The 16231-nt window shown below is 56.3% G+C and overlaps 2 protein-coding genes across 2 annotated transcripts; both read right to left on the reverse strand.

The window, feature by feature from the left end:
• Positions 1-4: 4 nt before the first annotated feature.
• LOC134758806 (mucin-12-like) lies at positions 5-6452 on the reverse strand. Its single transcript, XM_063708064.1, has 2 exons — positions 340-6452; positions 5-64 (listed from the first exon to the last, which is right to left on the reverse strand). Exons 1-2 carry the CDS (start codon positions 6433-6435, stop codon positions 5-7), a joined length of 6156 nt encoding a protein of 2051 aa, XP_063564134.1. The 5' UTR covers positions 6436-6452.
• Positions 6453-6502: 50 nt separating this feature from the next.
• LOC134758807 (mucin-12-like) lies at positions 6503-16182 on the reverse strand. The gene is made up of 2 exons (XM_063708065.1): positions 6838-16182; positions 6503-6562 (listed from the first exon to the last, which is right to left on the reverse strand). The coding sequence occupies exons 1-2, from the start codon at positions 16180-16182 to the stop codon at positions 6503-6505; spliced, it is 9405 nt and encodes a 3134-aa protein (XP_063564135.1).
• Positions 16183-16231: the final 49 nt, after the last annotated feature.

The raw sequence follows: 16231 nt of genomic DNA on the forward strand, positions 1-16231 counted from the left end.
TTCTTCACTGACGCCTGAGCTTGTCGTGCCGACAGGTGAGAGTGTTGTGTCCGGTGATCTGGGGCTACTGTAGAAGGTGGTAGATTTCTCACTCAGGCCTGCTGTTGTGGTACTGCCAGGTAATGCTGTTGTTTCCACTGAGCCTGAACTGATGGGTGACGTTGTAGGTTCTCCAACAAGAACTGAGGTTGCAGAGCGGGTAGGGAAGAGTGTTGTTCCAGTTGCACCTGGGCTGCTGTGGACTGTTGTTGATTCCTCACTACGGCCCAAGGTTGTGGAACTGGCAGAAAAGTGTGTTGTTGGAGTTGAGCTCGGGCGGCTGTGGTAGGTTGTGGATACTTCAACAGGGGCTGCTGTGGTGCCGCGAGGTGAAGGTGTTGTGTCACTCGAGCTTGGCCAGCTCTGGAAAGTGGTAGATTCTTCCTGAAGGCCAGTGCTTGTGGAGCTGGCAGGGGTCAGTGTTGTGTGTAGCGAGCCAGTGCTGCTGTGGGTGGGTGTAGATGCCTCCACGGGGCCTGAGGTTATGGTGTCGTCAGGTAAGAGTGTGGTTTCAGTGGCGCCTGGGCTGCTGTGGAAGGTGGTAGATTGTTGACCAAGGGATGAGGCTGTGGTACTGCCAGGGGACAGTGTTGCCTCTGTTGAGCCTTGGCTGCTGTGGGAAGTCGTAGGTTCCTGACTGAGGCCTGAGGTGGTGGTGCTGTCAGGGAACGCTGTTGTGTGCGTTGAGCCTGGTTGACTGTGGGATGTGCTGGATTCTTCGCTGACGCCTGAGCTTGTTGTGGTTGCAGGTGAGAGTGTTGCATCTGGTGATCTGGGGCTAGTGTAGAAGGTGGTTGATTTCTCACTGAGGCTTGGTGTTGTGGGACTGCCGGGTAAAGTTGTTGTTTCGGTTGAGCTTGGACTGAGGCGTGAGGGTGTAGATTCTCCAACGAGGCCAGAGGTGGTGGAGCGGGCAGGTGAGAGTGTTGTTCCAGTTGAGCCTGAGCTGCTGGGAAAGGTTGTTGATTCCTCACCGAGGTCTGCGGTTGTGAGTGTGGCAGGTAACCCTGTTTGGGTGGAGACTGGGCTGCCGGGGAAGGCTGTAGATTCTTCAGTGAGGCCCGAGGTGGTGCTGTCCTCAGCGAACAGTGTTGTGTGAGTTGAGGCTGGCCGGCGGTGGAAGGTTGTAGGCTCTTCACCACGAACTGAGGTTGTGGTGCTGCGAGGGAACACTGTGGTTTCAGTTGAGCCTGGGCTGCTGCTGTAGGCGGTGGTAGATTCCTCACTGAGGCCTGGCGTGGTGGTGCTGGCAGGTGACACTGTTGAGTGAGTAGAACCTGGTTGGCTACGGGAGGTGGTGGATTCTTCACCGACGCCTAGGCTTGTCATGCTGGCAGGTGAGAGTGTTGTGGTTGGTGATCTGGGGCTGCTGTAGAAGGTGGTAGATGCCTCACTGAGGCCTGGTGTTGTGGTACTGCCAGGTAACGTTGTTATTTCAGTTGAGCCTGGACTGATGCGAGAGGTTGTAGATTCTCCACGACCTGAGGTTGTGGAGTGGGCAGGCGAGGGTGTTGTCCCACTTGCATCTGGGCTGCTGTGGAATATTGTTGATTTCTCACTGTGGCCCGAAGTTGTGGAGCTGGCAGGGAAGTGTGTTGTTGGAGTCGAGCCTGGGCTGCGGTGGTAGGTTGTAGATTCTTCAACAGGGGCTGTTGTGGTGCTAGGAGGTGAAGGCGTTGTGTGAGTTGAGGCTGGGTGGGTCTGGAAGGCGGTAGATTCTCCCTGAAGTCCAGGGCTTGTGGAGCTGGCAGGGGACAGTGTTGTGCGTGGTGAGCCAGTGCTGCTGTGGACGCGTGTAGATGCTTCAACGATGCCTGAGCTTGTGGTGCTGTCAGGGAAGAGTGTTGTGTGAGTGGAGCCTGGGCTGCTGTGGAAGGTTGTAGATTCTTGACCAAAGGATAAGGCTGTGGTACTGCCAGGGGACAGTGCTGTGTCAGTTGAACCTGGGCTGCTGTGGGAAGTTGTTGATTCCTGCCTGGGGCCTGAGGTGGTGGTGCTGGCAGGTAACGGTGTTGTATCCGTTGAGCCTGGGCTGCTGTGGGAAGTTGTAGAATCCCGACTGAGGCCTGGCGTGGTGGTGCTGTCAGGGAATGCTGTTGTGTGCGTTGAGCCTGGTCGGCTGTGGGAGGTGGTGGATTCTTCACTGACGCCTGAGCTTGTCGTGCTGGCAGGTGAGAGTGTTGTGGCTGGTGATCTGGGGCTACTGTGGAAAGTGGTAGATTTGTCACTGAGGCCTGGCGTTGTGGTACTGCCGGGTAACGCTGTCGTTTCCGTTGAGCCTGAACTGATGGGTGAGGTCGTAGATTCTCCAAGAAGAACTGAGGTTGTGGAGCGGGCAGGTAGGACTATTGTTCCCGTTGCGTCTTGGCTGCTGTGGGATGCTGTTGATTCCTCACTACGGCCTGAGGTTGTGGAGCTGTCAGGGAAGTGTGTTGTTGCAGTTGAGCCCGGGCTGCTGTGGTAGCTTGTAGGTTCTTCAACAAGGGCAGATGTGGTGCTAGGAGGTGAAGATATTGTGTGTGTTGTGCTGCTGTGGGAAGTTGTTGATTCTTCACCACGGCCTGAAGTTGTGGCGCTTTCAGGGAAGTGCGTTGTTTGAGTTGAGCCCGGGCTGCTGTGGTAGGTCGTAGATTCTTCAACGAGGCCTGAGGTTGTGGAGCGGGCAGGCGAGGGTGTTGTTGCAGTTGCAACTGGGCTGCTGTGGACTGTTGTCGATTCCTCACTACGGCCCAAGGTTGTGGAGCTGGCAGAAAAGTGGGTTGTTGGAGTTGAGCTCGGGCTGCTGTGGGAGGTTGTAGATAGCTCAACAAAGGCTGATGTGGTAGTAGGAGGTGCAGGCCTAGTGTCCTTTGAGCTTGGCCAGCTCTGGAAGGTGGTAGATTCTCCCTGACGGGTTGTAGAGCCGGCAGGGGACAGTGTTGTGTGTGGCGATCCAGTGCTGCTGTGGACGGGCGTAGATGCTTCAAGGAGGCCTGAGGTCGTGGTGTTGTCAGGTAAGAGTGTTGTTTCAGTGGAGCCTGGGCTGCTGTGGAAGGTAGTAGATTCTGGACCAAGGGATGATGCTGTGGTACTGCCAGGGGACAGTGTCGTGTCTGTGGAGCCTGGGCTGCTGTGGGAAGCTGTAGATTCCTGACTGAGGCCTGGCATGGTGGTACCGCCAGGGAATGCTGTTGTGTGCGTTGAGCCTGGTTGGCCGTGGGAGGTGGTGGATTCTTCACTGACGCCTGAGCTTGTCGTGCCGACAGGTGAGAGTGTTGTGTCCGGTGATCTGGGGCTACTGTAGAAGGTGGTAGATTTCTCACTCAGGCCTGCTGTTGTGGTACTGCCAGGTAATGCTGTTGTTTCCACTGAGCCTGAACTGATGGGTGACGTTGTAGGTTCTCCAACAAGAACTGAGGTTGCAGAGCGGGTAGGGAAGAGTGTTGTTCCAGTTGCACCTGGGCTGCTGTGGACTGTTGTTGATTCCTCACTACGGCCCAAGGTTGTGGAACTGGCAGAAAAGTGTGTTGTTGGAGTTGAGCTCGGGCGGCTGTGGTAGGTTGTGGATACTTCAACAGGGGCTGCTGTGGTGCCACGAGGTGAAGGTGTTGTGTCACTCGAGCTTGGCCAGCTCTGGAAAGTGGTAGATTCTTCCTGAAGGCCAGTGCTTGTGGAGCTGGCAGGGGTCAGTGTTGTGTGTAGCGAGCCAGTGCTGCTGTGGGTGGGTGTAGATGCCTCCACGGGGCCTGAGGTTATGGTGTCGTCAGGTAAGAGTGTGGTTTCAGTGGCGCCTGGGCTGCTGTGGAAGGTGGTAGATTGTTGACCAAGGGATGAGGCTGTGGTACTGCCAGGGGACAGTGTTGCCTCTGTTGAGCCTTGGCTGCTGTGGGAAGTCGTAGGTTCCTGACTGAGGCCTGAGGTGGTGGTGCTGTCAGGGAACGCTGTTGTGTGCGTTGAGCCTGGTTGACTGTGGGATGTGCTGGATTCTTCGCTGACGCCTGAGCTTGTTGTGGTTGCAGGTGAGAGTGTTGCATCTGGTGATCTGGGGCTAGTGTAGAAGGTGGTTGATTTCTCACTGAGGCTTGGTGTTGTGGGACTGCCGGGTAAAGTTGTTGTTTCGGTTGAGCTTGGACTGAGGCGTGAGGGTGTAGATTCTCCAACGAGGCCAGAGGTGGTGGAGCGGGCAGGTGAGAGTGTTGTTCCAGTTGAGCCTGAGCTGCTGGGAAAGGTTGTTGATTCCTCACCGAGGTCTGCGGTTGTGAGTGTGGCAGGTAACCCTGTTTGGGTGGAGACTGGGCTGCCGGGGAAGGCTGTAGATTCTTCAGTGAGGCCCGAGGTGGTGCTGTCCTCAGCGAACAGTGTTGTGTGAGTTGAGGCTGGCCGGCTGTGGAAGGTTGTAGGCTCTTCACCACGAACTGAGGTTGTGGTGCTGCGAGGGAACACTGTGGTTTCAGTTGAGCCTGGGCTGCTGCTGTAGGCGGTGGTAGATTCCTCACTGAGGCCTGGCGTGGTGGTGCTGGCAGGTGACACTGTTGAGTGAGTAGAACCTGGTTGGCTACGGGAGGTGGTGGATTCTTCACCGACGCCTAGGCTTGTCATGCTGGCAGGTGAGAGTGTTGTGGTTGGTGATCTGGGGCTGCTGTAGAAGGTGGTAGATGCCTCACTGAGGCCTGGTGTTGTGGTACTGCCAGGTAACGTTGTTATTTCAGTTGAGCCTGGACTGATGCGAGAGGTTGTAGATTCTCCACGACCTGAGGTTGTGGAGTGGGCAGGCGAGGGTGTTGTCCCACTTGCATCTGGGCTGCTGTGGAATATTGTTGATTTCTCACTGTGGCCCGAAGTTGTGGAGCTGGCAGGGAAGTGTGTTGTTGGAGTCGAGCCTGGGCTGCGGTGGTAGGTTGTAGATTCTTCAACAGGGGCTGTTGTGGTGCTAGGAGGTGAAGGCGTTGTGTGAGTTGAGGCTGGGTGGGTCTGGAAGGCGGTAGATTCTCCCTGAAGTCCAGGGCTTGTGGAGCTGGCAGGGGACAGTGTTGTGCGTGGTGAGCCAGTGCTGCTGTGGACGCGTGTAGATGCTTCAACGATGCCTGAGCTTGTGGTGCTGTCAGGGAAGAGTGTTGTGTGAGTGGAGCCTGGGCTGCTGTGGAAGGTTGTAGATTCTTGACCAAAGGATAAGGCTGTGGTACTGCCAGGGGACAGTGCTGTGTCAGTTGAACCTGGGCTGCTGTGGGAAGTTGTTGATTCCTGCCTGGGGCCTGAGGTGGTGGTGCTGGCAGGTAACGGTGTTGTATCCGTTGAGCCTGGGCTGCTGTGGGAAGTTGTAGAATCCCGACTGAGGCCTGGCGTGGTGGTGCTGTCAGGGAATGCTGTTGTGTGCGTTGAGCCTGGTCGGCTGTGGGAGGTGGTGGATCCTTCACTGACGCCTGAGCTTGTCGTGCTGGCAGGTGAGAGTGTTGTGGCTGGTGATCTGGGGCTACTGTGGAAAGTGGTAGATTTGTCACTGAGGCCTGGCGTTGTGGTACTGCCGGGTAACGCTGTCGTTTCCGTTGAGCCTGAACTGATGGGTGAGGTCGTAGATTCTCCAAGAAGAACTGAGGTTGTGGAGCGGGCAGGTAGGACTATTGTTCCCGTTGCGTCTTGGCTGCTGTGGGATGCTGTTGATTCCTCACTACGGCCTGAGGTTGTGGAGCTGTCAGGGAAGTGTGTTGTTGCAGTTGAGCCCGGGCTGCTGTGGTAGCTTGTAGGTTCTTCAACAAGGGCAGATGTGGTGCTAGGAGGTGAAGATATTGTGTGTGTTGTGCTGCTGTGGGAAGTTGTTGATTCTTCACCACGGCCTGAAGTTGTGGCGCTTTCAGGGAAGTGCGTTGTTTGAGTTGAGCCCGGGCTGCTGTGGTAGGTCGTAGATTCTTCAACGAGGCCTGAGGTTGTGGAGCGGGCAGGCGAGGGTGTTGTTGCAGTTGCAACTGGGCTGCTGTGGACTGTTGTCGATTCCTCACTACGGCCCAAGGTTGTGGAGCTGGCAGAAAAGTGGGTTGTTGGAGTTGAGCTCGGGCTGCTGTGGGAGGTTGTAGATAGCTCAACAAAGGCTGATGTGGTAGTAGGAGGTGCAGGCCTAGTGTCCTTTGAGCTTGGCCAGCTCTGGAAGGTGGTAGATTCTCCCTGACGGGTTGTAGAGCCGGCAGGGGACAGTGTTGTGTGTGGCGATCCAGTGCTGCTGTGGACGGGCGTAGATGCTTCAAGGAGGCCTGAGGTCGTGGTGTTGTCAGGTAAGAGTGTTGTTTCAGTGGAGCCTGGGCTGCTGTGGAAGGTAGTAGATTCTGGACCAAGGGATGATGCTGTGGTACTGCCAGGGGACAGTGTCGTGTCTGTGGAGCCTGGGCTGCTGTGGGAAGCTGTAGATTCCTGACTGAGGCCTGGCATGGTGGTACCGCCAGGGAATGCTGTTGTGTGCGTTGAGCCTGGTTGGCCGTGGGAGGTGGTGGATTCTTCACTGACGCCTGAGCTTGTCGTGCCGACAGGTGAGAGTGTTGTGTCCGGTGATCTGGGGCTACTGTAGAAGGTGGTAGATTTCTCACTCAGGCCTGCTGTTGTGGTACTGCCAGGTAATGCTGTTGTTTCCACTGAGCCTGAACTGATGGGTGACGTTGTAGGTTCTCCAACAAGAACTGAGGTTGCAGAGCGGGTAGGGAAGAGTGTTGTTCCAGTTGCACCTGGGCTGCTGTGGACTGTTGTTGATTCCTCACTACGGCCCAAGGTTGTGGAACTGGCAGAAAAGTGTGTTGTTGGAGTTGAGCTCGGGCGGCTGTGGTAGGTTGTGGATACTTCAACAGGGGCTGCTGTGGTGCCACGAGGTGAAGGTGTTGTGTCACTCGAGCTTGGCCAGCTCTGGAAAGTGGTAGATTCTTCCTGAAGGCCAGTGCTTGTGGAGCTGGCAGGGGTCAGTGTTGTGTGTAGCGAGCCAGTGCTGCTGTGGGTGGGTGTAGATGCCTCCACGGGGCCTGAGGTTATGGTGTCGTCAGGTAAGAGTGTGGTTTCAGTGGCGCCTGGGCTGCTGTGGAAGGTGGTAGATTGTTGACCAAGGGATGAGGCTGTGGTACTTCCAGGGGACAGTGTTGCCTCTGTTGAGCCTTGGCTGCTGTGGGAAGTCGTAGGTTCCTGACTGAGGCCTGAGGTGGTGGTGCTGTCAGGGAACGCTGTTGTGTGCGTTGAGCCTGGTTGACTGTGGGATGTGCTGGATTCTTCGCTGACGCCTGAGCTTGTTGTGGTTGCAGGTGAGAGTGTTGCATCTGGTGATCTGGGGCTAGTGTAGAAGGTGGTTGATTTCTCACTGAGGCTTGGTGTTGTGGGACTGCCGGGTAAAGTTGTTGTTTCGGTTGAGCTTGGACTGAGGCGTGAGGGTGTAGATTCTCCAACGAGGCCAGAGGTGGTGGAGCGGGCAGGTGAGAGTGTTGTTCCAGTTGAGCCTGAGCTGCTGGGAAAGGTTGTTGATTCCTCACCGAGGTCTGCGGTTGTGAGTGTGGCAGGTAACCCTGTTTGGGTGGAGACTGGGCTGCCGGGGAAGGCTGTAGATTCTTCAGTGAGGCCCGAGGTGGTGCTGTCCTCAGCGAACAGTGTTGTGTGAGTTGAGGCTGGCCGGCGGTGGAAGGTTGTAGGCTCTTCACCACGAACTGAGGTTGTGGTGCTGCGAGGGAACACTGTGGTTTCAGTTGAGCCTGGGCTGCTGCTGTAGGCGGTGGTAGATTCCTCACTGAGGCCTGGCGTGGTGGTGCTGGCAGGTGACACTGTTGAGTGAGTAGAACCTGGTTGGCTACGGGAGGTGGTGGATTCTTCACCGACGCCTAGGCTTGTCATGCTGGCAGGTGAGAGTGTTGTGGTTGGTGATCTGGGGCTGCTGTAGAAGGTGGTAGATGCCTCACTGAGGCCTGGTGTTGTGGTACTGCCAGGTAACGTTGTTATTTCAGTTGAGCCTGGACTGATGCGAGAGGTTGTAGATTCTCCACGACCTGAGGTTGTGGAGTGGGCAGGCGAGGGTGTTGTCCCACTTGCATCTGGGCTGCTGTGGAATATTGTTGATTTCTCACTGTGGCCCGAAGTTGTGGAGCTGGCAGGGAAGTGTGTTGTTGGAGTCGAGCCTGGGCTGCGGTGGTAGGTTGTAGATTCTTCAACAGGGGCTGTTGTGGTGCTAGGAGGTGAAGGCGTTGTGTGAGTTGAGGCTGGGTGGGTCTGGAAGGCGGTAGATTCTCCCTGAAGTCCAGGGCTTGTGGAGCTGGCAGGGGACAGTGTTGTGCGTGGTGAGCCAGTGCTGCTGTGGACGCGTGTAGATGCTTCAACGATGCCTGAGCTTGTGGTGCTGTCAGGGAAGAGTGTTGTGTGAGTGGAGCCTGGGCTGCTGTGGAAGGTTGTAGATTCTTGACCAAAGGATAAGGCTGTGGTACTGCCAGGGGACAGTGCTGTGTCAGTTGAACCTGGGCTGCTGTGGGAAGTTGTTGATTCCTGCCTGGGGCCTGAGGTGGTGGTGCTGGCAGGTAACGGTGTTGTATCCGTTGAGCCTGGGCTGCTGTGGGAAGTTGTAGAATCCCGACTGAGGCCTGGCGTGGTGGTGCTGTCAGGGAATGCTGTTGTGTGCGTTGAGCCTGGTCGGCTGTGGGAGGTGGTGGATCCTTCACTGACGCCTGAGCTTGTCGTGCTGGCAGGTGAGAGTGTTGTGGCTGGTGATCTGGGGCTACTGTGGAAAGTGGTAGATTTGTCACTGAGGCCTGGCGTTGTGGTACTGCCGGGTAACGCTGTCGTTTCCGTTGAGCCTGAACTGATGGGTGAGGTCGTAGATTCTCCAAGAAGAACTGAGGTTGTGGAGCGGGCAGGTAGGACTATTGTTCCCGTTGCGTCTTGGCTGCTGTGGGATGCTGTTGATTCCTCACTACGGCCTGAGGTTGTGGAGCTGTCAGGGAAGTGTGTTGTTGCAGTTGAGCCCGGGCTGCTGTGGTAGCTTGTAGGTTCTTCAACAAGGGCAGATGTGGTGCTAGGAGGTGAAGATATTGTGTGTGTTGTGCTGCTGTGGGAAGTTGTTGATTCTTCACCACGGCCTGAAGTTGTGGCGCTTTCAGGGAAGTGCGTTGTTTGAGTTGAGCCCGGGCTGCTGTGGTAGGTCGTAGATTCTTCAACGAGGCCTGAGGTTGTGGAGCGGGCAGGCGAGGGTGTTGTTGCAGTTGCAACTGGGCTGCTGTGGACTGTTGTCGATTCCTCACTACGGCCCAAGGTTGTGGAGCTGGCAGAAAAGTGGGTTGTTGGAGTTGAGCTCGGGCTGCTGTGGGAGGTTGTAGATAGCTCAACAAAGGCTGATGTGGTAGTAGGAGGTGCAGGCCTAGTGTCCTTTGAGCTTGGCCAGCTCTGGAAGGTGGTAGATTCTCCCTGACGGGTTGTAGAGCCGGCAGGGGACAGTGTTGTGTGTGGCGATCCAGTGCTGCTGTGGACGGGCGTAGATGCTTCAAGGAGGCCTGAGGTCGTGGTGTTGTCAGGTAAGAGTGTTGTTTCAGTGGAGCCTGGGCTGCTGTGGAAGGTAGTAGATTCTGGACCAAGGGATGATGCTGTGGTACTGCCAGGGGACAGTGTCGTGTCTGTGGAGCCTGGGCTGCTGTGGGAAGCTGTAGATTCCTGACTGAGGCCTGGCATGGTGGTACCGCCAGGGAATGCTGTTGTGTGCGTTGAGCCTGGTTGGCCGTGGGAGGTGGTGGATTCTTCACTGACGCCTGAGCTTGTCGTGCCGACAGGTGAGAGTGTTGTGTCCGGTGATCTGGGGCTACTGTAGAAGGTGGTAGATTTCTCACTCAGGCCTGCTGTTGTGGTACTGCCAGGTAATGCTGTTGTTTCCACTGAGCCTGAACTGATGGGTGACGTTGTAGGTTCTCCAACAAGAACTGAGGTTGCAGAGCGGGTAGGGAAGAGTGTTGTTCCAGTTGCACCTGGGCTGCTGTGGACTGTTGTTGATTCCTCACTACGGCCCAAGGTTGTGGAACTGGCAGAAAAGTGTGTTGTTGGAGTTGAGCTCGGGCGGCTGTGGTAGGTTGTGGATACTTCAACAGGGGCTGCTGTGGTGCCGCGAGGTGAAGGTGTTGTGTCACTCGAGCTTGGCCAGCTCTGGAAAGTGGTAGATTCTTCCTGAAGGCCAGTGCTTGTGGAGCTGGCAGGGGTCAGTGTTGTGTGTAGCGAGCCAGTGCTGCTGTGGGTGGGTGTAGATGCCTCCACGGGGCCTGAGGTTATGGTGTCGTCAGGTAAGAGTGTGGTTTCAGTGGCGCCTGGGCTGCTGTGGAAGGTGGTAGATTGTTGACCAAGGGATGAGGCTGTGGTACTGCCAGGGGACAGTGTTGCCTCTGTTGAGCCTTGGCTGCTGTGGGAAGTCGTAGGTTCCTGACTGAGGCCTGAGGTGGTGGTGCTGTCAGGGAACGCTGTTGTGTGCGTTGAGCCTGGTTGACTGTGGGATGTGCTGGATTCTTCGCTGACGCCTGAGCTTGTTGTGGTTGCAGGTGAGAGTGTTGCATCTGGTGATCTGGGGCTAGTGTAGAAGGTGGTTGATTTCTCACTGAGGCTTGGTGTTGTGGGACTGCCGGGTAAAGTTGTTGTTTCGGTTGAGCTTGGACTGAGGCGTGAGGGTGTAGATTCTCCAACGAGGCCAGAGGTGGTGGAGCGGGCAGGTGAGAGTGTTGTTCCAGTTGAGCCTGAGCTGCTGGGAAAGGTTGTTGATTCCTCACCGAGGTCTGCGGTTGTGAGTGTGGCAGGTAACCCTGTTTGGGTGGAGACTGGGCTGCCGGGGAAGGCTGTAGATTCTTCAGTGAGGCCCGAGGTGGTGCTGTCCTCAGCGAACAGTGTTGTGTGAGTTGAGGCTGGCCGGCGGTGGAAGGTTGTAGGCTCTTCACCACGAACTGAGGTTGTGGTGCTGCGAGGGAACACTGTGGTTTCAGTTGAGCCTGGGCTGCTGCTGTAGGCGGTGGTAGATTCCTCACTGAGGCCTGGCGTGGTGGTGCTGGCAGGTGACACTGTTGAGTGAGTAGAACCTGGTTGGCTACGGGAGGTGGTGGATTCTTCACCGACGCCTAGGCTTGTCATGCTGGCAGGTGAGAGTGTTGTGGTTGGTGATCTGGGGCTGCTGTAGAAGGTGGTAGATGCCTCACTGAGGCCTGGTGTTGTGGTACTGCCAGGTAACGTTGTTATTTCAGTTGAGCCTGGACTGATGCGAGAGGTTGTAGATTCTCCACGACCTGAGGTTGTGGAGTGGGCAGGCGAGGGTGTTGTCCCACTTGCATCTGGGCTGCTGTGGAATATTGTTGATTTCTCACCGTGGCCCGAAGTTGTGGAGCTGGCAGGGAAGTGTGTTGTTGGAGTCGAGCCTGGGCTGCGGTGGTAGGTTGTAGATTCTTCAACAGGGGCTGTTGTGGTGCTAGGAGGTGAAGGCGTTGTGTGAGTTGAGGCTGGGTGGGTCTGGAAGGCGGTAGATTCTCCCTGAAGTCCAGGGCTTGTGGAGCTGGCAGGGGACAGTGTTGTGCGTGGTGAGCCAGTGCTGCTGTGGACGCGTGTAGATGCTTCAACGATGCCTGAGCTTGTGGTGCTGTCAGGGAAGAGTGTTGTGTGAGTGGAGCCTGGGCTGCTGTGGAAGGTTGTAGATTCTTGACCAAAGGATAAGGCTGTGGTACTGCCAGGGGACAGTGCTGTGTCAGTTGAACCTGGGCTGCTGTGGGAAGTTGTTGATTCCTGCCTGGGGCCTGAGGTGGTGGTGCTGGCAGGTAACGGTGTTGTATCCGTTGAGCCTGGGCTGCTGTGGGAAGTTGTAGAATCCCGACTGAGGCCTGGCGTGGTGGTGCTGTCAGGGAATGCTGTTGTGTGCGTTGAGCCTGGTCGGCTGTGGGAGGTGGTGGATTCTTCACTGACGCCTGAGCTTGTCGTGCTGGCAGGTGAGAGTGTTGTGGCTGGTGATCTGGGGCTACTGTGGAAAGTGGTAGATTTGTCACTGAGGCCTGGCGTTGTGGTACTGCCGGGTAACGCTGTCGTTTCCGTTGAGCCTGAACTGATGGGTGAGGTCGTAGATTCTCCAAGAAGAACTGAGGTTGTGGAGCGGGCAGGTAGGACTATTGTTCCCGTTGCGTCTTGGCTGCTGTGGGATGCTGTTGATTCCTCACTACGGCCTGAGGTTGTGGAGCTGTCAGGGAAGTGTGTTGTTGCAGTTGAGCCCGGGCTGCTGTGGTAGCTTGTAGGTTCTTCAACAAGGGCAGATGTGGTGCTAGGAGGTGAAGATATTGTGTGTGTTGTGCTGCTGTGGGAAGTTGTTGATTCTTCACCACGGCCTGAAGTTGTGGCGCTTTCAGGGAAGTGCGTTGTTTGAGTTGAGCCCGGGCTGCTGTGGTAGGTCGTAGATTCTTCAACGAGGCCTGAGGTTGTGGAGCGGGCAGGCGAGGGTGTTGTTGCAGTTGCAACTGGGCTGCTGTGGACTGTTGTCGATTCCTCACTACGGCCCAAGGTTGTGGAGCTGGCAGAAAAGTGGGTTGTTGGAGTTGAGCTCGGGCTGCTGTGGGAGGTTGTAGATAGCTCAACAAAGGCTGATGTGGTAGTAGGAGGTGCAGGCCTAGTGTCCTTTGAGCTTGGCCAGCTCTGGAAGGTGGTAGATTCTCCCTGACGGGTTGTAGAGCCGGCAGGGGACAGTGTTGTGTGTGGCGATCCAGTGCTGCTGTGGACGGGCGTAGATGCTTCAAGGAGGCCTGAGGTCGTGGTGTTGTCAGGTAAGAGTGTTGTTTCAGTGGAGCCTGGGCTGCTGTGGAAGGTAGTAGATTCTGGACCAAGGGATGATGCTGTGGTACTGCCAGGGGACAGTGTCGTGTCTGTGGAGCCTGGGCTGCTGTGGGAAGCTGTAGATTCCTGACTGAGGCCTGGCATGGTGGTACCGCCAGGGAATGCTGTTGTGTGCGTTGAGCCTGGTTGGCCGTGGGAGGTGGTGGATTCTTCACTGACGCCTGAGCTTGTCGTGCCGACAGGTGAGAGTGTTGTGTCCGGTGATCTGGGGCTACTGTAGAAGGTGGTAGATTTCTCACTCAGGCCTGCTGTTGTGGTACTGCCAGGTAATGCTGTTGTTTCCACTGAGCCTGAACTGATGGGTGACGTTGTAGGTTCTCCAACAAGAACTGAGGTTGCAGAGCGGGTAGGGAAGAGTGTTGTTCCAGTTGCACCTGGGCTGCTGTGGACTGTTGTTGATTCCTCACTACGGCCCAAGGTTGTGGAACTGGCAGAAAAGTGTGTTGTTGGAGTTGAGCTCGGGCGGCTGTGGTAGGTTGTGGATACTTCAACAGGGGCTGCTGTGGTGCCACGAGGTGAAGGTGTTGTGTCACTCGAGCTTGGCCAGCTCTGGAAAGTGGTAGATTCTTCCTGAAGGCCAGTGCTTGTGGAGCTGGCAGGGGTCAGTGTTGTGTGTAGCGAGCCAGTGCTGCTGTGGGTGGGTGTAGATGCCTCCACGGGGCCTGAGGTTATGGTGTCGTCAGGTAAGAGTGTGGTTTCAGTGGCGCCTGGGCTGCTGTGGAAGGTGGTAGATTGTTGACCAAGGGATGAGGCTGTGGTACTGCCAGGGGACAGTGTTGCCTCTGTTGAGCCTTGGCTGCTGTGGGAAGTCGTAGGTTCCTGACTGAGGCCTGAGGTGGTGGTGCTGTCAGGGAACGCTGTTGTGTGCGTTGAGCCTGGTTGACTGTGGGATGTGCTGGATTCTTCGCTGACGCCTGAGCTTGTTGTGGTTGCAGGTGAGAGTGTTGCATCTGGTGATCTGGGGCTAGTGTAGAAGGTGGTTGATTTCTCACTGAGGCTTGGTGTTGTGGGACTGCCGGGTAAAGTTGTTGTTTCGGTTGAGCTTGGACTGAGGCGTGAGGGTGTAGATTCTCCAACGAGGCCAGAGGTGGTGGAGCGGGCAGGTGAGAGTGTTGTTCCAGTTGAGCCTGAGCTGCTGGGAAAGGTTGTTGATTCCTCACCGAGGTCTGCGGTTGTGAGTGTGGCAGGTAACCCTGTTTGGGTGGAGACTGGGCTGCCGGGGAAGGCTGTAGATTCTTCAGTGAGGCCCGAGGTGGTGCTGTCCTCAGCGAACAGTGTTGTGTGAGTTGAGGCTGGCCGGCGGTGGAAGGTTGTAGGCTCTTCACCACGAACTGAGGTTGTGGTGCTGCGAGGGAACACTGTGGTTTCAGTTGAGCCTGGGCTGCTGCTGTAGGCGGTGGTAGATTCCTCACTGAGGCCTGGCGTGGTGGTGCTGGCAGGTGACACTGTTGAGTGAGTAGAACCTGGTTGGCTACGGGAGGTGGTGGATTCTTCACCGACGCCTAGGCTTGTCATGCTGGCAGGTGAGAGTGTTGTGGTTGGTGATCTGGGGCTGCTGTAGAAGGTGGTAGATGCCTCACTGAGGCCTGGTGTTGTGGTACTGCCAGGTAACGTTGTTATTTCAGTTGAGCCTGGACTGATGCGAGAGGTTGTAGATTCTCCACGACCTGAGGTTGTGGAGTGGGCAGGCGAGGGTGTTGTCCCACTTGCATCTGGGCTGCTGTGGAATATTGTTGATTTCTCACTGTGGCCCGAAGTTGTGGAGCTGGCAGGGAAGTGTGTTGTTGGAGTCGAGCCTGGGCTGCGGTGGTAGGTTGTAGATTCTTCAACAGGGGCTGTTGTGGTGCTAGGAGGTGAAGGCGTTGTGTGAGTTGAGGCTGGGTGGGTCTGGAAGGCGGTAGATTCTCCCTGAAGTCCAGGGCTTGTGGAGCTGGCAGGGGACAGTGTTGTGCGTGGTGAGCCAGTGCTGCTGTGGACGCGTGTAGATGCTTCAACGATGCCTGAGCTTGTGGTGCTGTCAGGGAAGAGTGTTGTGTGAGTGGAGCCTGGGCTGCTGTGGAAGGTTGTAGATTCTTGACCAAAGGATAAGGCTGTGGTACTGCCAGGGGACAGTGCTGTGTCAGTTGAACCTGGGCTGCTGTGGGAAGTTGTTGATTCCTGCCTGGGGCCTGAGGTGGTGGTGCTGGCAGGTAACGGTGTTGTATCCGTTGAGCCTGGGCTGCTGTGGGAAGTTGTAGAATCCCGACTGAGGCCTGGCGTGGTGGTGCTGTCAGGGAATGCTGTTGTGTGCGTTGAGCCTGGTCGGCTGTGGGAGGTGGTGGATCCTTCACTGACGCCTGAGCTTGTCGTGCTGGCAGGTGAGAGTGTTGTGGCTGGTGATCTGGGGCTACTGTGGAAAGTGGTAGATTTGTCACTGAGGCCTGGCGTTGTGGTACTGCCGGGTAACGCTGTCGTTTCCGTTGAGCCTGAACTGATGGGTGAGGTCGTAGATTCTCCAAGAAGAACTGAGGTTGTGGAGCGGGCAGGTAGGACTATTGTTCCCGTTGCGTCTTGGCTGCTGTGGGATGCTGTTGATTCCTCACTACGGCCTGAGGTTGTGGAGCTGTCAGGGAAGTGTGTTGTTGCAGTTGAGCCCGGGCTGCTGTGGTAGCTTGTAGGTTCTTCAACAAGGGCAGATGTGGTGCTAGGAGGTGAAGATATTGTGTGTGTTGTGCTGCTGTGGGAAGTTGTTGATTCTTCACCACGGCCTGAAGTTGTGGCGCTTTCAGGGAAGTGCGTTGTTTGAGTTGAGCCCGGGCTGCTGTGGTAGGTCGTAGATTCTTCAACGAGGCCTGAGGTTGTGGAGCGGGCAGGCGAGGGTGTTGTTGCAGTTGCAACTGGGCTGCTGTGGACTGTTGTCGATTCCTCACTACGGCCCAAGGTTGTGGAGCTGGCAGAAAAGTGGGTTGTTGGAGTTGAGCTCGGGCTGCTGTGGGAGGTTGTAGATAGCTCAACAAAGGCTGATGTGGTAGTAGGAGGTGCAGGCCTAGTGTCCTTTGAGCTTGGCCAGCTCTGGAAGGTGGTAGATTCTCCCTGACGGGTTGTAGAGCCGGCAGGGGACAGTGTTGTGTGTGGCGATCCAGTGCTGCTGTGGACGGGCGTAGATGCTTCAAGGAGGCCTGAGGTCGTGGTGTTGTCAGGTAAGAGTGTTGTTTCAGTGGAGCCTGGGCTGCTGTGGAAGGTAGTAGATTCTGGACCAAGGGATGATGCTGTGGTACTGCCAGGGGACAGTGTCGTGTCTGTGGAGCCTGGGCTGCTGTGGGAAGCTGTAGATTCCTGACTGAGGCCTGGCATGGTGGTACCGCCAGGGAATGCTGTTGTGTGCGTTGAGCCTGGTTGGCCG

This window comes from Gorilla gorilla, chromosome 6 (genome assembly GCF_029281585.2).
Source record: "Gorilla gorilla gorilla isolate KB3781 chromosome 6, NHGRI_mGorGor1-v2.1_pri, whole genome shotgun sequence".
NCBI lineage: Eukaryota > Metazoa > Chordata > Mammalia > Primates > Hominidae > Gorilla > Gorilla gorilla.